A 24,277-nucleotide genomic window follows, 5' to 3' on the forward strand; every position below is an offset into this window, starting at 1 on the left:
AGATTAGCTTTTTAGGATGTCACACATATATGTGCATGCATACATACATACATACATATAAAGTACCCTGGAATGGTCTCAAACTTGCTGTGTATCCGAAGATGACTTTGAACTACCTGTCCCCTTGTCTTTACCTCCTGAGTACTGAGATTACAGGATTGTATCACCGTACCATGTTTTTATGGTGTTAGAGACTACAACCTTATGAATGCTAGGATACCACCCTGCTAATGGTGCTACATCCTCAGTTTCCTAGAGAAAGGAACTCACGCTGGCCTAATGAAATGATGAGGTAAAAAGTCAGCTGACTTTTAGGCTCCAGAATTATGCCCTGTTCCAAGATTTGCAGAATGTAGATCATTAGCAGAAAACTGTTAGCCTTTCAGGAAGTCTGTGAGTGGCTTTCTAGTGATCCATGCTCTCACTCCCAGATGCCTTCTCCAAGTTGGGAGAGGGGTCTTCTGTGATGCTAGAAGACTTTCTGAACTCTGCTCTTTCCCTCACCTCCTTGTTCCTCTGACAGAAGGGAGAGAGAACACATGCCAGATTCCTTGTTCCCCTTTCAGAAACAAGTTGAGTGCACGCCTACATCCCCATTGTCAAGTTCAATCTGCATCTGTCCTCCTCCCTTTCAAAAGGTAAAGCAGAATTTATTCTAAGCACATTTCCTACTGGGAGAATGAGCAGAAAGGCAGGATCAGGTGGATGTGCCCCGAGGTGGATCACATTAGTAAAATTAGGAGGCTGTCAGAAAATTACAGACCACAAAATATTCATCAATGAAAGAGGGTTGTAGGCATTCAAATAACATTTCCCCAGTAATTTTATGTGTTCACCCTGCTGTGTTTTTCTTCTTCCATAGAAGAATAATAATGATGCCACTGAACATTGATTTCTACCCTAATCTGCCCTTCATCAAAGCAGGACATATTAATGATTTATCAATATTAAAACTGTAGGACTATAAAACCATTAGAGTATATTTCCTCATCCAACATAAGCCAACTTTCCAAAATCAAAACCATGGAAATTCTCTTTTGAGTTAAGCAAGAGGTGGGCAATGTGTTTTCTATAAAGGAACAGATGGTACATATTTGAGGTTTTGCTAGCCATCTGGTCTCTATTTCAGCTATTGAGCATTGACATTGTACCTGGGAAATCAGCTTTAGATGATGAATGGGGATAACAATGTGACAAGCTGGCCTGAAGACTCTAGATTCCTGAACTCTAGTGTAGACAGTGATAGCTGTTAAGAAATCTTTGCTTGCTGAAAGAATTCTCACTCAGAAGGAAAGTTTTAGTTGCAGAGGCAGCTGTGTGTCTGTGTTGGATGGTGAAGTAGCAACATGGTATTGAGCATTCTGTAATGCTATTATGTAAGACACAATGATGGTTGCAATCCAATCAGCCTCTGTTCTATGTGTCTAGAGTACTCAAATTTTTAAAGCCAGATTTTAAGCCTATTATTCTCAATTGCAGAACTATTATGATGTTCTTCCAAGCGCTTAAGGTGGTGTTTTAAAGTAAGAAAGAGACTGTCTTTCAAATGCAATTTACACCCTCTGGGAAGTGATAGATGATTTTGATTCACTCAATGATACACCATTGCAAATGGTAACTATTTTATTTCTCACCCATTTTAGGACTGAGCCAAGTAGTTGACCTATTTTTTTTTTCATATTTTATCATAAACTAGCAGCTAACATCAAACAGAACAATAAGCTCCTATGTATTTATGAACCCAACTTCAATACTCTCAACATTGTGCTCTTTCTGCCTTATCTAAACTTTCCCTTTTCAGAGGCTTGGGCATTTTATAGCATATCTAAAATATATCTTTGCAATGCATTTCATTGCTGAGCTAATGTGAAGGCCTCTTACCAGCACAAAAGTGATGTAGTCATTATTTTATACTTAACATATAATATACATTCAGTTTCAGTTTTACTGATTATATCAAACTTTCTTTTTGTACGGGTGGAAATAGAATCTAAGACCTTATGCATGCTAAATAAGTGTTCTTCTATCAAGTTATATTCTCAGGCCTTTAAGTGTGTCCTTAATAAACCCCAACCAGAAACAGATGCATTTTGATTGAGGCTAAAATTAAGAATCAACCACATCTGCACTTTTAAAGTCTGATCTAAATTACAGCACTCACCACCTTCTCTGTTTTTTAAAACCACATTTATTCACCATCGAAACTGGATTACTTTTCCTCTATATTTCCCCCAGATTCTGGATTTGATTGATTTCACGGTAAGTGAATAACCAATGAGACAAAATTCTCAATTTATAGGAGAGTCACTGCTTGAAAATTCAGGAGAGAAACTTGAGAGATGCTTAGCAAAGAGAACATACTATTCTTGTAGAAGACCTGAGTTTATTTCTCAGCACCAACAACTGCCTGTAACTTGAGGTTTATGGGATATGAAATTCTCTCTCTCTTTCTCTGCCTCTCTCTGGTTTCTGTGTGTTTGTACTCTTGGATGCCTACACACACACATATATAATTACATAACTATGCTCATAGTTTAAAAAATATTATCTTTGGTATTTTTTTTGTTTTTTTTGTTTTTTATTTATTTATTATATGTAAGTACACTGTAGCTGTCTTCAGACACCCCAGAAGAGGGCGCCAGATCTCATTACGGATGGTTGTTAGCCACCATGTGGTTGCTGGGATTTGAACTCTGTACCTTTGGAAGAGCAGTCGGGTGCTCTTACCCACTGAGCCATCTCACCAGCCCCTATCTTTGGTATTTTAATCGTGTGAGTGGGGGGAGGGAGGGAGGGACAGAGAGAGAGAGAGAGAAAGAGAGAGAGAGAGAGAGAGAGAGAGAGAGAGAGAGAGAGAGAGGAAGAGGAAGAGGAAGAAGAAGAAGAAGAAGAAGAAGAAGAAGAAGAAGAAGAAGAAGAAGAAGAAGAAGAAGAAGAAGAAGAAGAAGAAGAAGAAGAAGGATGATGTGAGTGCAGATACAGAGGCCTCAGATTCCCTGGAGCTCGAGTTGTAGGTGGTTTTGATCCTGCAAACTGAATTGAATTTAGGTCTTCTGAAAAAGCAAACACTATGTGCTATTAACCACTGAGATATCTCTCCATCCCACATATACATAATTAAAATAAAAAAATCAAGAGAAATAAAGGGTTATATAAACACTACTTAAATCATTAAAGAGCCAATGGGTTTAGGAACTATCAATAGCTACTAAAATGATCAGGTGAACATTTGGGAAATTCATGCAATGATGTCACTAGAACTCAACTATCAGTGGTAGCATTACTAGAAATGAGAAAAACATATATTGTATGCCTCCTGATACCAGTTGGGAGTAACACACCATCACCAAAGACATTGTGCCAAAATTACAGAAACAAAACAAAACCCTTAAAACCAGTTCATGTCTACCTTTAATGCTAATTTAGAGAGAGAGAGAGAGAGAGAGAGAGAGAGAGAGAGAGAGAGAGAGAGAGAGAGAGAGAAGGGAAACAGAAGACCATGGAAACAGCTTGCCTTGCACACTTAGAATTCAATTACACTGGTCCTAGAAACACTGTCAATAATAGAATCCTTTCCAAATGTGAGGAGGCACTTGTGTACTTATTATTGCTTTCTTTTGCCAAGATGGCAGCTTGTTCTAAACTGAAGTGTTTAAGCACTGCTTGGCATTTGAGTGGAGCTCACATGGGCTTTTCTATCCTTGTTTGTACCAAACTACATGAGTGAATGTTCACACATTTGAATTAACCTCCTCCCCAGAACAACAGGGAGCTACAGCTTCCATAGTCATGAAATTGCGGCTAGATATGGCAGGAACCATTTTGTTCTGAGATCTGTGTGAAACCTAATGAACATGACAACAACATTTGTAAATATTTGTTGAAGAAAGGAGAGAAGAAATGTTCCTTTGTGTGCAGCTGAATGCAGTAGTGGTCATGGATGGCTCAGTGGGGACAAGTGGAAATGTTCTTTACTTCTTCTTTCTGTTCCTGGGGCCCTGGACATAGGTCCAGAAGAGTCCTGAGATGCAACTGGAGTTTGCTCACAATAGGATTGGAAGAGAAAATGTCTATTACTGTTCATCTAATTTCTTGACCTTCTGGAGGCAGGACTGAAAATCACTTGTGTGATGACAACAGTTGGCTTTGGTGTCAAGAACCTTGAGGCTTTCAGTTTAGCTCTGAGAGTTCCCTTTCATCCTGTGTATGTGTTCGTTCATCTCTCTTGAGTCTCATTTTATCTCCAGGCAAGGAAGATTAAGTTATCATTTACTTGTCATTTTTGCTATTTGGTTTGGATCACTTGAATTTTGTAAGTTCCTGTGGTAGATACTGGTCAACAGTGGCTTCCAACAAAATTCACGATGTTAATCAGAGATTCTCTTAGAAATGGACTTTCTCTAATTCTTGTTTTTGCTTTCCTATAGGATAATTTTCAGATGTTTCTCTTTGTATTATTACTTTCTCACTTAACATAGTTTTTTCTAATTGATATTGGCATATCAGTTGTAATTAGGCAAAAATCGTATCTTCAGTTCAATGTATCTGATTTCGTAAAGTCACTTAAATAGAAACAACATAGCCTAGACAATGTTTTAAAAAACACTCTGTAACCCACCCTGTAGCTCAAACTGGTCTGAACTGCCAGTCCATGTACCTTTCAAGTGCTGGAATGGAAATTTTCCTTTTGAAATGAAAACATTCATAGAAATTGTGAATGCAAGGACTTTAAAAACCAAGAAAATACCATGTACTTGCATGGGTTTCTTGAGAAAGACTTTGCTTCAGAAGTTTGTGTGTTTCTAATAAAATTTAGTTGATTGACCTTATTCAATCCATTAGTAGTATATTTAAAATAATCTCTAGAAACCATAACAATCTGAAGGTTTATAAGAGGTCTGGTAACCTCACTTGAATTATCCAAACTTTCACTTTCCATGGGTTTAACCTCATTTCATTAGAGGAAGCTGTGACTTACGTGATATTATCTGTATATTTTCCTGTCCTCTGAGACTGAAGCTCACAAGAGTCACTAAATGATCCAAATTTAATTGAAAGCCGAAGCATCGTTTTTTTTTTAAAAATTAAATTTAACTTTTTTTTTACTTATTCATTTTACATCCAGTTCACTAACCCTTCCCCTCCCCCATCACAACTTCCCACAATCCTTCCTTCACCCCCCTTTCTCCTCTGAGCCAGTGGAGGGTCCCCTGGGTATTTGAGGCTAAGGCCAAAGCATCTTAATCAACATATTTTGTTTTATGATTCTTGCTTACTTAGTTTTTGGAGGAAACAATTGCAGTTTGGTAATTGCAGTAGAATGAAGCCAAGATGGCTTGTGACTTTGTTGTTTTCGGTGGGTTAGCAATACACACAGGCTTCACGGACGTTCTGAATGCATCTTCCTCACAAAAACAACACTAATAGTGCCTTAAATTTTTTAACAGTACCACCATAACTTAGCTTTTTAAAGACTTTGCTGAATGTGAAGGAAATTTTCAGGGAAAACTATAATTTTGTAAAGATTTTACATGTGAAAAATGGATGGAAATACTCGAGATTAAAATCTGATTTTTTCCTGTGGCAAGTGGGGAACCTTCCTTCCCATTCCCAGGCAGGTGCGAGGCGGGATCAGAGCCTTTCACCCAAGTCACTTCTAAGGTCATCCTTTACGGGGTCTCTAACTTCATTTTGGAAAACAAATGTAGTGCAGCTTGTGCTCAGTGCCATGGGAATCCTTGCAATCTTGGGAGTTCTTTTTCAAAATTCCTGGAATGAGGGTGGGAGTGAGTGAAAGCCTTTGCTCTTACTTCACCCAAACTATACAAAGAATAAAGTTGCAGACTGATGAGACAAAAAAAAAAATGTGATTCTTATTTGTGTTTCTATCACCTATCCTTAACTTTGCACAGAAGGTTCTAAAAGTCACAAAGGTTATCCAAAAATATCAGTTGATTCTTTTTGAATTAAAAAATGCATTATTTTGAGATAGGGAGGTAGAAAGTCTAATGCATCAGGTCCAACCAGATGGGCATTCCAAAGCACTACATGATATGATTAGTCGATCTGATAACAGAAGGTGGTTTTACTATGAGCTGTGTCCAGTCATGGGATTTTGGAAAAAATCATCAGTTCTATGGCTTTTGCCAGATAATTTCTGATATCTATTCCAACTCAAGTAGCCTTAGGACTATTCAGTGTTGGCGAAATCTAAAAATCAGAAAGCACAAATCAGAAAAAAAGGAAGCAGGTCTCTGATATGTTAGGTTTCTCAAAATGCCTATTTGTATGCCGTTCTGAATGGAGTGAACTTATTTCTTGGGATAGCGACAATAACTCAAAATATGGCTGGGCTGCCAATGAGCCCGTGACCCTTGTTAACATGGTCCATAAGAATTTAAAATGTCAATACCATGCTTTCTGATTTTGTTTTAACAGCTGGACCAAGCAACACTCTCCCTGGCTGTAAGGGAAGACTTCCTGGATAACACTACCGAAGCCAAATCTGTAAGTTTTACTTATGTTCCAGTACATGTCTTGTCTGGCTACTGTTTGGTTCATCAATTGCTTTAAAATGCCTGCTTTTTTTTCCCTGGAAATAAGCATCATAACTTCACTGAGCACATTCCCAGTGCAGGAAGCAGAGACCTTGTGTTTAGGCCAGTGGTGTGTTCTCTCTCTGTTGGGGCTATAATTTATTTATTTATTCATTCATTCATTTATTAACATCACAAATGCTGCTCCCACTCCTGGTCCTTCCCTCACAGAGTCCCTCTACCCTTTCTCTTATCCTCTAAGAGGGTGGCCCTCCCCCTGGGTATTCCCCTACCCTGGCATATATAGTCTCTGCCAGATTAGGTAAATCCTCACCTACCAAAGGCCAGTAGTTTTCAAACTGTGGGTCATGATCCTTTTTTTTTTTTTTTTTAATTTCGAATAGCAGATGCCGTGCATATCAGATATTTACACTATGATTCATAACAGTAGCAAAATTATAGTTATGAAGTTGCAATGAAATAATTTTATGATTGAGGGTCATTACAATGTGAGGAACTAACTGAATTAAGGGGTCTTAGTGTTAGGACGGTTGAGAACCACTGATTTAGGCAGACAATTCTACTTCCAGTCTGGTAGAACAGGAACATGAAGGTTGTATAAATTGTCTGTTTAGTGCCCTCTCATCACTTAGATGAGGAGATAGCATATTCAAATGACATAACCAAGATATGAACTAACAGTCAGTTCTCAGGAGTGCAAATCATTCACTACCATTTGCCAAACTGAAAAACACTCAAAGATGGACAGGTTTAAATTATCACCTTGGAAATATCTAACTAATATGGCTTACCCATGGTGATTCTGATTTATTGGACAAGAGGGAGGCTGGCACTCTATTTTAAACATGTGCTCTGGGTTAATGTTGGGTAACGAGAAACAGAAAGGATTGATCAGGTTAGAATTCTAGACTTAGCTTGGAAACAGGGTAGTTTCCTGGACACTGGACAGGGATAGTACATTTTGACAATTTGAATTAACATTGAAAATGTTTGTTTGTTTGTTTTTCAATTTTTATTAGATATTTTCTTCATTTACATTTCAAATGCTATCCAGAAAGTCCCCTTTACCCTCCCCCTACCCTGCTTCCCTAGCCACCCACTCCCACTTCTTGGCCCTGGCATTCCCCTGTATTGGGGCATATAAAGTTTGCAAGACCAAGGGGCCTCTCTTCCCAATGATGACCGACTAGGCCATCCTCTGCTACATATGCAGCTAGAGACACAGCTCTGGGGGTACTGGTTAGTTCATATTGATGTTCCACCTATAGGGTTGCAGACCCCTTCAGCTCTTGGTTACTTTCTCTAGGTCCTCCATTGGGGGCGTTGTGATCCAATAGCTGACTGTGAGCATCCACTTCTGTATTTTCCAGGCACTGGCAGAGCCTCGCAGGAGACAGCTATATCAGGGTCCTGTCAGCAAAATCTTGCTGGCATATGCAATAGTGTCTGCCTTTGGTGGCTGTTTATGGGATGGATCCCCAGTTGGGGCAGTCTCTGGATGGTCCATCCTTTGGTCTCAGCTCCAAACTTTGTAACTCCTTCCATGGGTATTTTGTTCCCTATTTTAAGTAGAAATGAAGTATCCAGGTGTTGGTCTTCCTTCTTCTTGATTTTCTTGTGTTTTGCAAATTGTATCTTGGGTATTCTAAGTTTCTGGCTAATATCCACTTATCAGTGAGTGCATATCATGTGTGTTCTTTTGTGATTGGGTTACCTCACCCAGGATGATATCCTCCAGATACATCCATTTGCCCAAGAATTTCATAAGTTCATTGTTTTCAATTGCTTAGTAGTACTCCATTGTGTAAATGTACCACATTTTCTGTATCCATTCCTCTATTGAGGAACATCTGGGTTCTTTCCAGCTTCTGGCTATTATAAATAAGGCTGCTAAGAACATAGTGGAGCATGTGTCCTTATTACAAGTTGGAACATCATCTGGGTATATGCCCAGGAGAGGAATTGCTGGATCTTCCAGTAGTACTATGTCCAATTTTCTGAGGAACCACCAGACTGATTTTCAGAGTGGTTGTACAAGCTTGCAATCCCACCAGCAATGGAGGAGTGTTCCTCTTTCTCCACATCCTCACTAGCATCTGCTGTCACCTGAATTTTTGATCTTAGCCATTCTGACTGGTGTGAGGTAGAATCTCAGGGTTGTTTTGATTTGCATTTCCCTGATGATTAAGGATGTTGAACATTTTTTTCAGGTGCTTCTCAGCCATTCGAGTTTCCTCAGTTAAGAATTCTCTGTTTAGATTTCTTTCCCATTTTTTGATAGGTTTATTTGTTTCTCTGGAGTCTAGCTTCTTGAGCTCTTTGTATATATTGGATATTATTCCCTTATCAGATTTAGGATTGGTAAAAATCCTTTCCCAATATGTTGGTGGCCCTTTTGTCTTATGGACAGTAGCTTTTGTCCTACAGAAGCTTTGCAATTTTATGAGGTCCCATTTGTCGATTCTCGATCTTACAGCACAAGCCATTGCTGTTCTGGTCAGGAATTTTTCCCCTGTGCCCATATCTTTGAGGCTTTTCCCCACTTTCTCCTCTATAAATTTCAGTGTCTCTGGTTTTATGTGGAGTTCTTTGATCCACTTAGACTTGAGCTTTGTAAAGGGAGATAAGAATGGATCAATTCACATTCTTCTACATGATAACTGCCAGTTGTGCCAGTACCATTTGTTGAAAATGTTGTCTTTTTTCCAATGAATGGTTTTAGGTCCCTTGTCAAAGATCAAGTGACCATAGGTGTGTGGGTTGATTTCTGGGTCTTCAATTCTATCCTATTGATCTACCTGTCTGTTGCTGTACCAGTACTGTGCAGTTTTTATCACAATTTCTCTGTAGTACAGCTTGAGGTCAGGCATGGTGATTCCACCAGAGGTTCTTTTATTGTTGAGAATAGTTTTTGCTATCCTTGGTTTGTTGTTATTCCAGATGAATTTAGAAATTGCCCTTTCTAAGTCAGTGAAGAATTGAGTTGGAATTTTGATGGGGATTGCATTGAATATGTAGATTGCTTTCGGTAGAATAGCCATTTTGACTATATTAATCCTGCCAATCCATGAGCATGGGAGATCTTTCCATCTTTTGAGATATTCTTCAATTTCTTTCTTCAGAGACTTGAAGTTCTTATCATACAGGTCATTCACTTCTTTAGTTAGGGTCACACCAAGATATTTTATATTATTTGTGACTATTGTGAAAGGTGTTGTCTCCCTAATTTTTTTCTCAGTCCATTTATCCTTTGTGTAGAGAAAGGCCATTGATTTGGTTGAGTTAATTTTATATCCAGCTACTGCACTGAAGCTGTTTATCAGGTTTAGGAGTTCTCTGGTGGAATTTTTAGGGTCACTTATATATACTATCATATCATCTGCAAAAAGTGACAATTTGACTTCTTCCTTTCCAATTTTTATCCCCTTTTGTTGTCTAATTGCTCTGGCTAGGACTTCAAGTACTATATTGAATAGGTAGGGAGAAAGTTGTCAGCCTTGTCTAGTCCCTGATTTTAGTGGGATTGTTTCAAGTTTCTCTCCACTTACTTTGATGTTGGCTACTCATTTACTGTAGATTGCTTTTATTATGTTTAGGTATAGGCCTTGAATTCTTGATCTTTCCATGACTTTTATCATGAAGGGGTGTTGGATTTTGTCAAATGCTTTCTCAGCACCTAATGAGATAATCATGTGGTTTTTGTCTTTGAGTTTGGATTTCTGTATATTAAACCATCCCTACATCCCTAGAATGAAGCCTACTTGGTCATGATGGATGAGCGTCTTGATGTATTCTTGGATTCGGTTTGTGAGGATTTTATTGAGTATTTTTGCATCGATATTCATAAGGGAAATTGACCTGAAGTTCTCTTTCTTTGTTGGGTCTTTGTGTGGTTTAGGTATCAGAGTAATTGTAGCTTCATTGAATGAATTGGGTAGATTACCTTTTGTTTCTATTTTGTGGAATAGTTTGAGGAGAGTTGGAATTAGGTCTTCTTTGAATGTCTGATAGAATTCTGCACTAAACCCATCTGGTCCTGGGCTTTTTTTGGTTGGGAGACTATTAATGACTGCTTCTATTTCTTTAGGGGAATTGGGACTGTTTAGATTGTTAATCTGATCCTGATTTAGCTTTGGTACCTGGTATCTGCCTAGGAAATTGTCCATTTCATCCAGGTTTTCCAGTTTTCTTGAGTTTAGCCTTTTGTAGTAGGATCTGATGATGCTTTGGATTTCCTGAGGATCTGTTGTTATGTCTCCATTTTCATTTCTGATATTGCTAATTAGTATACTCTCCCTGTACCCTCTAGTGAGTCTGGCTAAGGGTTTATCTATCTTGTTGATTTTCTCAAACGACCAGCTCCTGGTTTGGTTGATTCTTTGAATAGTTCTTTTTGTTTCCACTTGGTTGATTTCAGCCCTGAGTTTGATTATTTCCTGCCATCTACTCCTCTTAGGTGAATTTGCCTCCTTTAGTTCTAGAGCTTCTAGGTGTGCTGTTAGGTTGCCAGTGTATGCTCTCTCTAGTTTCCTTTTGGAGGCATGCAAGGCCATGAGTTTTCCTCTTAGGATTGCCTTCATTGTGTCCCATAAGTTTGGGCATGTTGTGGCTTCATTTTCATTAAACTCTAAAAAGTCTTTAATTTCTTCCTTGACCAAGGTATCATTGAGTAGAGTGTTGTTCAGTTTCCACGTGAATGTTGGCTTTCTATTATTTATGTTGTTATTGAAGATCAGCCTTAGTCTGTGGTGATCTGATAGAATGCATGGGATAATTTCAATATTTTTGTATCTGTTTAGGCCTGTTTTGTGACATGGTCAATTTTGGAGGAGGTACCATGTGGTTCTGAGAAAAAGGTATATCCTTTTGTTTTAGGATAAAATGTTCATTAGATATCTGTTAAATCTATTTGTTTCATAACTTCTGTTAGTTTCCACATGTCTTTGTTTAGTTTCTGTTTCCAGGATCTGTCCATTGATGAGAGTGGGCCGTTGAAGTCTCCCACTATTACTGTGTGAGGTGCAATGTGTGCTTTGAGCTTTACTAAAGTTACTTTAATGAATGTGGCTACCCTTGCATTTGGAGCATAGATATTCAGAATTGAGAGTTCCACTTGGAGCATTTTACCTTTGATGAGTATGAAGTGTCCCTCCTTGTCTTTTTTGATAACTTTGGGTTGGAAGTCGATTTTATTCGATATCAGAATGGCTACTCCAGCTTGTTTCTTGGGACCATTTGCTTGGAAAATTGTTTTCCAGTCCTTCACTCTCAGGTAATATCTGTCTTTTCCCCTGAGGTTGGTTTACTCTAAGCAGCAAAATGTTGGGTCCTGTTTGTGTATCCAGTCTGTTAGTCTATGTCTTTTTATTGGGGAATTGAGTCCATTGATATTAAGAAATATTAAAGAAGAGTATATTGTTGCTTCCTCTTATTTTTGTTAAAGTTGTGATTCTGGTCTTGTTGCTGTCTTCTTTTAGGTTTGTTGAAGGATTACTTTCTTGTTTTTTTAGGGTTTAGTTTCTGTTCTTGTGTTGGTGTTTTCCCTTTATTATCCTTTGAAGTGCTGGATTTGTGGAAAGATATTGTGTGAATTTGGTTTTGTCATGGAAAACTTTGGTTTTTACATCTATGGTAATTGAGGATTTTGCTGGGTATAGTAGCCTGGGCTGGCATTTGTGTTCTCTAAGGGTCTGATTAACATCTTTCCAGGATATTCTAGCTTTCATAGTCTCTGGTGAGAAGTCTGGTGTAATTCTAATAGGTCTGTGTTTATATGTTACTTGACCTTTTTCCCTTACTGCTTTTAATATTCTGTCTTTATTTAGTGCATTTGTTGTTCTGATTATTATGTGTCAGGAAGAATTTCTTTTCTGGTCCAGTCTATTTGGAGTTCAGTAGGCTTCTTTTATGTTCATGGGCATCTCTTTCTTTAGGTTAGGGAAGTTTTCTTCTATAATTTTGTTGAAGATATTTGCTGGCCCTTTAAGTTGAAAATCTTCATTCTCATCTATACCTATTATCCATAGGTTTGGTCTTCTCATTGTGTCCTGGATTTCCTGGATGTTTTGAGTTAGGATCTTTTTGGATTTTGTATTTTCTTTGATTGTTATGCCGATGTTCTCTATGGAATCTTCTGCATCTGAGATTCTCTCTTCCATCTCTTGTATTCTGTTGCTGATGCTTGCGTCTATGGTTCCAGATTTCTTTCCTAGGGTTTCTATATCCAGAGTTGTCTCACTTTGGGTTTTCTTTATTGTTTCTACTTCCTTTTTTAGATCTTGGATGGTTTTGTTCAATTCCCTCACCTGTTTGGTTGTGTTTTCCTGTAATTCTTTAAGGGATTTTTGTGTTTCTTCTTTAAGGGCTTCTACTTGTTTAGCAGTATTTTCCTGTACTTCTTTAACAGATTTTTGTGCTTCTTCTTTTTAAGGCCTTCTCCCTCTTTAGCAGTGTTCTCCTGTATTTCTTTAAGTGAATTATTAATTTCCTTCTTAAAATCCTCTACCAGCATCCTGAGATACGATTTTAAATCCAAATCTTGCTTTTTGGGTGTGTTGGGGTATCCAGGACTCGCTGAGGTGGGAGTGCTGGGTTCTGATGATGGTGAGCTGTCTTGGTTTCTGTTAGTAACATTCTTATGTTTGCCTTCCACCATCTGGTAATCTCTGGCATTAGTTGTTATAGGTGTCTCTGGCTGGAGCTTGTTCCTCCTGTGATTCTGTTAACCTCTGTCAGCACTCCTGGGAGTCCAACTCTCTCCTGAGTCTCAGTGGTCAGAGTACTCTCTTCAGGCCACCTCTCCTCTGATGGGGAAGGAGCTCACATCTGCTTCCTGGCTGAAGATGAGGGCCTGAAACGGGGCCTGTCCCAGAAGCTATGTTGCTTATGCAGTTCACAGGCTCTCCTGCGCAGACTGGTCTCTGAGGTACCTGGGATACAAGATCCAAGTTGAAAATGTTAATTCTTCAACCAAGTCTCACATGTCCCACCCAGTTTCCTGGTTCTGTGCTTATAACCTCTCTATATTCGGAATGGTCTCAAACTAGTCCACATCTTAGGCATCTTTCAGGCAGAGGAGGCAACTCATTAAAGGAGGTTGCTAAGTTTTCCTTCTTGAGTCAACTTTTTGCCAGACTACAGAATCTTTGCTTCTGCTGTAATCTCAGGAACCAGACTTAAAATCATCTCCTCTCCCTATAAATAGTCAACCAAGTCCAAATAATATTATCTTTACAAGGAATTCTTCCTCTGAACACCTGCCCCCCCCATCCATCCACTCTTGCCTTAACTACAGCCATTCACATTTAGTTGTAACCACTGTCAATTTAAAAGACCGTTAGCATCACTTGGCAAGTTCTGTGCCTATACCACCACTCCCAGTATGTCTTGCTCTCAAGATAGAGTCAAAATCCCTTTGAAGAAGTTCAAGGCCTCTTCATTGCTTACTTTCAGCCTCTCTCTCCCAACTCAATTATTTTGTTCTTCTCTAGCAGAAGGATCCTTCTCTCACTGTTCCCATGCCCCTCAAATGGTATGTCTCCAAATTTTCCAGGCTGAAATCCTCTAGTTCTTTGGCTTTCATGCCTACAATGGCTTTATTAAGAGACATTTTTTTGGGGGGCTTGCTTCATGTTACAGCTATTATGTTTGTCTTCATCACTAGAGCACACACTTATAAACAGACTCAAGTATTATTTGGTTTTTCATTTGTATGCCTTTCCCCATCATATGCCCAGCTTGCCTAGCAAGCCACCTTGTGTACTGAGCTAGTGTAATACTTTTTCAGTAGACTTGGGAAGGGCAAAACATTCTCTGCAATTAAGACTATTAGCAGGGCTTGCTGACTGAATTTCATTTATTAAAAGGTTGGTTATCTACCAAGAAACATATAGGTCTTAAGGTAAGTTATTCTTACCACACAGTAAGAATAGCTTGCAGGGTCAAGGTGTACCTTAGAGATGAAACTCTCTATTTGATAGTTGCTAGGTTTCTTATTATCATTTCACCCTTTCCCCCTGAGCCAGGGATGAGTACTCTCTGGAAACTGAAGCTGAAAAGACACAGGACTCCAACCACTGTAATCATCTTTTATTTTTTAGTGTGAAGCTGGGTAAATGGAGCTGGATGGGAATAAATCATACTCGGCATTAGTGTTCATGGATCAGGTCCTCTGCGTTTAGAAACAGTTCTTTCCCATTACTTTATTAAAGCATCACTTGCCTAGGAAGGAGACACCACCTGACCTTTACCTTTCTATTCTGGACTCATTTGGAGAGGTTTCTTTTATCCATAATATCACCACTTACCACAAAACTAGTTTGCTTGATGTTTGATGCCTGGGCAACTCTATCTGTCACAGAAATAGTACCCATGCACTCATCACTCTTATTTTTCCTCTCAAAGTGGCAGGTAGGTGGCTGGCATTGCATAATGCTGGTTTCATACTCTGAGTACAAAGTGAAAATGAAGACAGCTTATTTCCACCTACTGTTTCTGCTCTTCCGTATCTCTAAACCATCCTTCCTACCAGGCTGTTGTCATGGACACTTGCTTCTTTATCTCTTACAGTATCGGGATGCCCTTTACAAATTCATGGTGGACACTGCTGTGCTTTTAGGAGCTAATAGCTCTCGAGCTGAACATGATATGAAGTCAGTGCTTAGACTGGAAATTAAGATAGCTGAGGTAAGTCTTAATTGCAACCCTTTTTCTTTCTTCCCCATACCCTTTACTTTTCCTTACTTTGTAAACAATACACACTGAATGAAAATATAAATTGAAAACAATGGGAACCTTCTGTGCCATTGCCCTTTGTATCCAAGGTAATAGCAATACATCCTCTTTGGGAGGTAAAAAGAGCCATGACATGAATTAAGAGCTCCTCATTTCTTCCACTTAACTGGTTTAAGCTATTTGGTGTCTATGTGCTATTCCACTGTGGTCAGAGAATGCCAGCAAGGAATGCCACCTGTTTTCACAGAGAAATTCTTTTATGGCCTAAATAGAAGACATATGCTCAATAGTGATTTCATTAAAAGTTGGGTTTCTTCCCTTTTTTGTGGTGCTAGAGGTTGAATGCAGGGTTTCACACATGCTAAGTATGTACACTACCACTAATCTATGCCCCTAGTCCTGGAGGGTAACTTTAATCCAACATACTTTTTTTTTTTTTTTTTTTTTGCATCATCTCTACTCAGAGTGACTCTGATAAAATTTGAGCTCAGAGAAATTTACCAATATGGAGTCTGAAGTTTGATGTAGAAAATTGTAGAGGGCACACTTTAAACTTGAAAGCTGCCTTGCTGATGCTACTTTGAAGCTATCTTTCTTTACTTTTATATTTCTTTCATTTTTAAAACAAGATTTATTTATTTATTCTATGTATATGAGTACACTATAGCTGTCTTCAGATACACAAGAAGAGGGCATCAGATTCCAGTACAGATGGTTGTGAGCCACCATGTGGTTACTGGGAATTGAACTCAGGACCTCTGGAAGAGCAGTCAGTGCTCTTAACCTCTGAGCCATCTCTCCAGTCCTCTTTTGTGTATGTGTTTTTAAAAAACAAGTGTTTGTATGTAGCCACAGCTATCCTGGAACTTGCTAGGTAGATAAGGATGGCCTGGAATTCACAGTTATTTACTTGCCTCTGCCTCCCAGAGTTCTGGGATTAAAGGTGTGTGCCATCACAGCCTGTGGTGTTTGGTCTTACATTCTTTTTTTTTTTTTTTTTTATTAGGTGTTTTCTTCATTTACTTTTCCAAGGCTATCCCAAAAGTCCTCCATACCCTCCCATAACTCCCCACTTTTTTGGTATTACTTTAATGATTGCCACTATGCCACGTACTATATTTTGAGTAAATCACCTTAGAGACAAAAAAGGGGGAGGGGAATGAAAACTAATTTGTTGGAGAATGCTAAATCCTAAATAGTTAGCTTTGTTTATAGAATGACTGCTTTCTAGAAGAGTCAAGATATTAAATCCCTAAATATTCTCATGACCAGAGAGAATTAATGTGGTGACATTTGCTTGTGGAAGACCTTGGTGATCTTTTATAATGGAAGTTAATAAAAACTCTGAGGTCCGAGTGTTTATTGGCTTTATGTTCTGTAAACTGGAGGTGATGTGTTAGGATGAAGGGTAGGGCTGAGGAATTAGGCCTCCCCCTACAGTGATGATCATCACATATATCTTTGTCCAAATTCCTACTCACAACAAAAAGCTTCTTTCTAGGGGCTAAGGTTGAGGAATCGGTCAGTTAAACACTTGCTGTACAAGCATGAGTACATGCAATTGAATTCCCAGAACCCATGCAGGGCCAGGAGTACATGTCTATCATCTTAGTGCCTCTACTTTGAGATGGGAGGTGGAAACAAGAGAATTCTGGGAAGCTCACAGACCAGCTAGCCTGGTCTACTCAGTGCATTAGCAGCCAAAAATGGAGACTCTGCTTCAAACAAGGTAGAAGGTGAGGACCAGTGTCCAAAGTTGTCCTCTGACTTACATACATGACTTACATACATACACTATACACATGTATGTTCTCCCAGTTTATTTTTGAAAAGTCTTTTTATCAAGCCTGTGTCTATAATAGGGCATATTATACTGTCCTTTTATTAAAATTTCTCTTATCCCGTTTTTCTTTTTTTCTTTTTCTTTTTTGGTTTTTCGACACAGGGTTTCTCCGTGTAGCCCTGGCTGTCCTGGAACTCACTCTGTAGACGAGGCTGGTCTCGAACTCAGAAATCCACCTGCCTCTGCCTCCCGAGTGCTGGGATTAAAGGCGTGCGCCACCACCGCCCGGCTTTATCCCGTTTTTCTAATTCACTCTATATTAAAACATATTCTTAATGAACCCCAACATTACATTAGAAATTGTATTACTGCATGTCACTTGAAGGTAGTGAAGACTGTGAAGAGCCTAAAAGCCAAGTCTGAAGGCTGTTTGGATTCTGGATCCCTTTCCCAAGCAAATAAGAGGTCCAGAGTACTAATTTGAATTGAAGGTGTGATAAATAGCATGGATGGCCCTGCCTTGAGCCAGGGAGTTAGATCAAGAAGAAATCTGGAAACTGCTGGGCTGGGGTAAGACTGAGAATGGTTGAGAGGGTAACTGAAGGGACAAATCCATCTGTGGAGGGGCGCAGCTGCTGGAGAAATGAACACAGCTTTGAGACTGAAGACCTTGAACCTGGAGCTAGGACTCTGAGCTGAGGAAGGAGAAGGAGGGTGGAGGAGACATGCAGGCATACTCTGAGGGAATGATTTAGGATTCACAAACAGTAAGGAAACAGTAAGGGACTTGTTGCCTCTCTCCAGTGGAGAGTGGGGAGAGAGATATGAGGGCACTGAAACACTTCAAACAGAGGGGCAATTGCCTGCCATTCTGCTCCTCTGATTTTGACTTGAAATATCTGTGGAGTATGGACTTTTAGCCTGTTAGGAATGTTCCTCTCATTCCCCTAGTCTTCAGGTGACTAGGCACATCTAAGGTTACCGAGATACACAGTTTTAGGGAAGTTTTTGAGGCTGAGGATGGAAAAAGGCCTCATCAAATACAAATAAGTAAAGATAGCTACAAAATACTCATCCACTCTGGCCCTGTCTGGGACACTGAACAAGGAGAGAGAAGACTCATCCATGGAGAGACACTGGTGATTGGTACCAAATGAAGTTCAATTGCAAAGGCTTGTTAGAGAATATAGACCTCAGACCAAGCCATGGAGATGGTGATAATGGGCTTCATCTATGGGGTTAGGAGAGTTGTAGGTGAGGTGGAAGATGGCAAGATGAATGTATGCAAAGGAATAGAAAGATAGAAGGCACTGGAGCAAGATGATGATGTCATAAAGGAGCTCTGGTCATCAGCCAATGGAAGTGATTAAGATGATTCTTGAGGAAGAGTTATTGTTGCAATGCTTAGAATAAATCTGGGGGAGGCTAGAAGCTTGTGAAATGCCCACTCAGGTTGTAATCCAGTTCATACTTCCAGCAGTAGGTAACCTGAAGGTCAGAGAAAATGGTCACAGGTACCGATGATATGCACATAGCTTCCTTTTGGTCAATGACCAGTTTCCCCTAGAGGTGAAGGAGTGGAGGTCATTGTCTGGAGAGCATAGGTACACATGGAATGGTGACCTTAATTGTGTAACTTTAGCTTGATTGTCAGAACTGAGCAAACAATGGACTTGGCCCATCCACATGGTAGAGGAAAAGGGCACTCTGGGAACTCTTTGTACTGGGGACAATATTTCTTACTGAAGAGGATGTTAGTTTCTTTTTATTTTCTTAATCCTGCCTAAAATGCTTTTGCTTTGTTTTTTAAAAAACTTCCCCCACAACTAGGCATCACACCAAAGTCTTGAAAAAGTTGATAATAATATACAGATGTTTTGGCACATGTGAAAGGCAGTCATGCAATAATAAATGATCCATTTGAAAAAATAACCCAATTTTCTTTTTGACAGATAATGATTCCACATGAGAACCGAACCAGTGAGGCTATGTATAACAAAATGAACATCTCAGAACTCAGTGCTATGATTCCTCAGGTTGGTGAAAGCTCTCCACAAAAACTTCTGTTTCCTGATATTTTATAAGCGATTCTGTTTATAAAATTTAGCCTTGTAAATCTTACTATTCATCATTTTGCTTATCATCATTCTTTTCAACTATCACATAAAATATCCTTGTGTGTGCAATAGGATTTCCTTAGTTGTAGGGAACACAAAAAGTTTTCTGATAGTGGCTTAAAACGGTAAGGCCATTTTCTCATGACACAGCCATGGGGACTAGTTGGCATTGGTCCAGCTGTTTAACACTGCACAGACTTTATGTTTACATTTTACCCTCCTTGGGATATTTAACTTTATTTGGATAACATGGTCACTAAGTGGGTGATGTAGCTCCATATTAGGGCAGGGAGAAGGGGGAAGCATACCTGGACCCACCTGAACTCTTTATTTTCCCACGGTAAACAGAAAAGCCCTCCCTTCAGAATATTCTTAGATGGTTTTTTAAAATTCTGAGTAGAATTGGGTCATGTGGCCAATCCTGCTGTTGGGCAGGGGGTAGGGAAGTGGGTGCTAGGCAAATAAGTAACTGGCTTTCAGGTTCACTAGTGGAGGCAGACAAGGGGAAAAGAGTTGGAAATGGCCTTTAGGAAAACCAATACAAAGAACAAGCATCGTTTGTTTTAGAGATATACTGTGATGCCCTATAGACTGGAGATGTGTTATTCTGTTGTGACTTTTTCCCTCCTGAAATATGAGAGGCTGCACAGAGGAGAAGACCAATGGTGTGTTGAGGTAGCTGTGTCTGTGTTTAAGGGAAGAAGAGGGAGAATATGACAATTAGAGGGAGAGTATTGAGGGAGGGAGTGCAGGGAATTAGAGGAGAAGAAATGGGCATGGGATGGGGTAGGGCTAAGGGAGCAAGGTAGACAGAAGATGGAGAGAGAAGAGGGTTTGAACAGCTACGGGAGTGCATCATATTAACATACAAGAGTGTCTATTATTCTAGAAGTCTGTGGTACAGAATACAGGCTCCATTTTTGATGATGCCCTTATGTCTGAGTGGTAATGATCTGACTGTGGCTTCTGGATAAGCAAATGATGAGCAGTTTCATCTTTAATGATTTAGACAGAATGGATTATGCTCGGCCTACTGTATTTGAATGCCTGTCCTCTTACTTGCTGCCTTAACATAGGTTTCATTTGTTTTCTCTATCCTCAGTTTGACTGGCTGGGCTATATCAAGAAGGTCATTGATACCAGACTCTACCCACACTTGAAAGACATTGGTCCCTCGGAGAATGTGGTGGTCCGCGTCCCACAGTACTTTAAAGATTTGTTTAGGATATTAGGTGCCGAGAGGAAGAAGTAAGAACTTTCATATGCATTTTACTGAGGCTTATGTTTTCTCTTTAAATTAAAAAGGCCTTTATTTTTCATGTACGTTGAAAATTGCTTTTAAAGAAAGTTACAGCAAAACAGTCATAGGGAAAATTACAGTGCCCTTTGTGATAAATAGGCCCACATCATCGTCTGGGATAATTCACTTGCTGAGATGACAACAAACAACCAATGTTTTTGCACCATATTTGCTCCAGTTTCTTTTTTTCTTCATGCTGTTCTTTCTGAGAACAAAAATTGTTTATTAGTTTTGGAAACTAGTTAGCAATGATGTTATTTCCTGCGATTTCCATATAAATGTTTTCCCCACAGTTCATTCTTGGTCTTTTGCAGCACCTTTTCCTTCTTTCTTGTTATTTGTTAGTCAACAAGCCATTTATTCTTTTTGGCAACAGACCAAATTACCTGTGTTGAAAAGACAAGACTACTTTGAGAGCTATAGGAAAAGTGAGTGGGTGAAACAACTTTAGGCATAACCACATTTTTCTTGTTTTAAAGAATGTTTAGGATTTGTAGCTTTGCTAGTTTAGCACTACAATGAAAAAAAAAGTTCACAAAATGCCTGAGCTTTTTTTTGTTCATTAGGCCATTTAGATTTGATACAGAAAATGAAAGGTGAACAAGCTTATAAAAATAATTTACTAAAACTAATTTCTGTGCTGTAATTAAAAAAACATTTTATATACTTAGATTATGTCTATGTTTCCAAGAGTTAAGTTTCTTTTTTAAAGGCACCAACAGAAGTCCTAGGAATAAAATATAGCATCTAATGCCTGCCTCTACCCCATAGAAACATCTAGATTCTCACAAAGTGTTGCGCTTGTTTAAGATATCTTCTATGTTTATTGACAATATACAGACAAAACACAGGAGAAACAATAAATACACCATTTAGAAAGAAGTAGCGATCCTTTAGAAGTTTGCTAAGTGAAAGGTGAATTTGACAGTGGGTAAACATATGTGATGGTAGTAAGCCTTGCTATTCCAATATACTGTACAGGGCAAGTGACATCCGAAGCATTTCCTTAGGACCTTGCTGAAAATACAGATGCCAAATCCCACCTCCCCCACAGAGTCCGGTGAAGTAGGTCTGCAGGGAGGGGGTCAGGAGTCTGTATTTTATTTTATTTTGTAAAAGACTAGTTTATTCTTATATTGTGAATGTTTTGCCTGCATGCATACATACATACACATATACGCATGTGCACAGACAGTTGTGAGCTGACACCTGGATGCTGGGAACCAAACTTGGGTCCTCTGCAACAGCAACCAGTGTTCTTACCTACTGAGCAATCTCACTAGCCCTAAGAATCTGGAGTTTTAAATAGTTTTATGATTCTCTTTTAATGGGGTGGGGAAAGCCTGGAGGAATTACAAAATTATATAACTACTGTCTAGCTCTAAAATAGAGGTCAAACATCCTTTATCCAAAGTACTTGGGCCCAGAGTGATTATGTACTTAATGTGATATCTAGGGAATGGGATCCACGTTTAAATTAAAAAATATTATGTTTCATGTATAATGTAGACCCTTATGACAATTCTGTAGCATGTACATTTTTTTTTTTTTTTTTGAGACAGGGTTTCTCTGTGTAGCCCTGACTGTGCTGGAACTCACTCTGTAGACCAGGCTGGCCTCGAACTCAGAAATCCGCCTGCCTCTGCCTCTCAAGTGCTGGGATTAAAGGCGTGCACCACCACTGCCCTGCACATGTACATATTTTTAACTGAGATTCTTCACAGGAGGTTAGGTATGGACTTTTATATTGATAGTGTAAAATTACTGCATTAAATGTTGTAGATTTTGGAGCATTTTGGGTTTCAGGTTAATTGATCAGGGTTGCTCAACTTGTACTATGAAATGGAACCCAAGTATTCTTCTACTTCCATATGGCACTAAGTCATTGAACACATTTTAGATTTGCATGCTTTTTTTTTTTTTCACAAAAAGGAGTATCTGCCACACTGTGTATTTATTGTTCAGTATCTATGGTATTAGTTTCTTCTGGTGACTTTGCCCTTCATTCTAAAATAGTAGGAACTTTTTGAAATTGTATCAATTTGATTTTTCTCCAAAGCCTAATTTGTAATCAGGGCCATGAAATTCTGTTAGTGATTAAATTTTTCAACAGTGAGACTTTTCATAAAGAAAGGCAGTAGGAAGAACTATGACTGGAGGGCGACAGACTGGCTCATGCCAAATTGATAACTTAGACAAATGTGAACACAGTAAGCAATAATGCAAAAGCATTTAGATGGAAGGCTACTTGTAGACATTATGTCTGTAAAACATTTCGCTTAGACAATATGCTAAAACCCAGATGTTTTAAGCAATTTCTTCTCAACAACCAAATAATCAAAAACAAAACAAAACAAAACAATGGTAGTTCCATGTACACTTAAGATTGACAGTACTTTGCATACCACATAAATGTTACACATTGCTGACAGATCTTTAAAAAAAATTGTGTCTGTCTCTTTCTTTCTCTCCTCTGTCCCCATTTTATCTTTGTCTCTTTCCCTGCTATCTTTCCCTACACTTCCCTTTTTATCATAACTTGGTTTCCCAGGTCCTTGCATGGTGATGAGAAAAAAAAAAGTAACACTAAAATACATCCTCTGCTCATCATAGTTGGTCCTCACTTGTTTAATCTGAAAGTTCTAATTGAGGAATGGGCTTCTTGGGTCCCCATAGTTACTGTATGTGCCAGGTACTGTAAAAGATGCCTCTTAACTCTCATTTGCCCACTGTTGCTGTAAATATTGTAGGATCCTTCTATCTTGTAGCATGATCTTACTGTAGGATTGTGGCACTCTCTCCACTCAGCTAGTGGCTGAAGAAAGAAAATAGGTGAAGGCTAATGTTTGTGGAAAGGTTTTCAAGTGGGATAAGTCAATTCCATCTACAGTCTATAAGGTGTGACTTAGTCTTGTGACACATCTAACAATAGGAGAACCTGGAAAATGAAGTATCTGTATATCTGGAGGAGGAGTGAGACTTCCTCCAGACATACATTTTTTTTCCTGTCTGTCTGTCTGTAATTGTTTTATTTATTTATGTTACAAATGTTACTCCCTTCCCAGTCCCCCTTCTAAGAGTTCATCCCCTTCCCCTCCCCTTTGCCTCTGAGAGGGTGCTCCCAGCCCCACTCCACAGGGGTTTCCTGGGTTCCCTGGGCTCAGTCCAATGTTTGGCTATGAGTATCTGCATCTGTCTCAGTCAGGTGCTGCTAGAGCCTCTCAGAGGACAGCCATACTAGGCCTCTGTCTGCAATCACAACATGGTATCAGTAATAACATCAGAGTTCAGTGCCCACCGTGGAATGTGGGATGGATCCCAAGTTCGGCAGGTCACTGGATGGCCTTTCTTCAATCTGCTATATTTTTGTCCCAGCATTTCTTTCAGACAGGAACAATTCTGGGTCAAAAAAATTGAAGGTAGTTTGTGATCTCATCTTTCTGCTGGGAGCCTTGTCTAGGTACCATATATTATTACATATCCCCACTCTTGGCCATTTCAGCTAAGGTCATCCCCATTGAGTCCTGGGGACCTCTAACATCCCAGGTCTCTGGGACTTTCTAGAAGTTCACCCTGCCCCCACTCCCTGCCGCTGTGTATTTCCATTCATTCTTCTCACCCTCTGGGCTTCTCTCCTGTTTTCTCCAATACCTTATTCTGCACCCCCATTCCCTTCCCCCTCCTACACAGCTCCCTCCCTCCCTTTACCTTCCATGATTATTTTGTTTCCCCTTCTAAGTGAGACTGAAAAATCCTCACTTGGGCCTTCTTTTTTGTTAAACTTCTT

General features: G+C 39.3%; 1 protein-coding gene across 1 annotated transcript in view; it reads left to right on the forward strand.

Moving 5' to 3' along the window:
- Phex (phosphate regulating endopeptidase X-linked) overlaps positions 1–24,277 on the forward strand; it is a 300,129-nt gene that overhangs the window by 44,339 nt on the left and 231,513 nt on the right. Inside the window, exons 6-9 of the mRNA XM_021152917.2 lie at positions 6,439–6,507; positions 15,126–15,242; positions 19,026–19,109; positions 20,293–20,438. Coding sequence (XP_021008576.1) covers positions 6,439–6,507; positions 15,126–15,242; positions 19,026–19,109; positions 20,293–20,438 — 416 coding nt within the window. The remainder of the gene's footprint in view (positions 1–6,438; positions 6,508–15,125; positions 15,243–19,025; positions 19,110–20,292; positions 20,439–24,277) is intronic.

This window comes from Mus caroli, unplaced genomic scaffold (assembly GCF_978045245.1).
Source record: "Mus caroli unplaced genomic scaffold, Mus_caroli_1 scaffold_5, whole genome shotgun sequence".
Classification (NCBI taxonomy): Eukaryota; Metazoa; Chordata; class Mammalia; order Rodentia; family Muridae; genus Mus; species Mus caroli.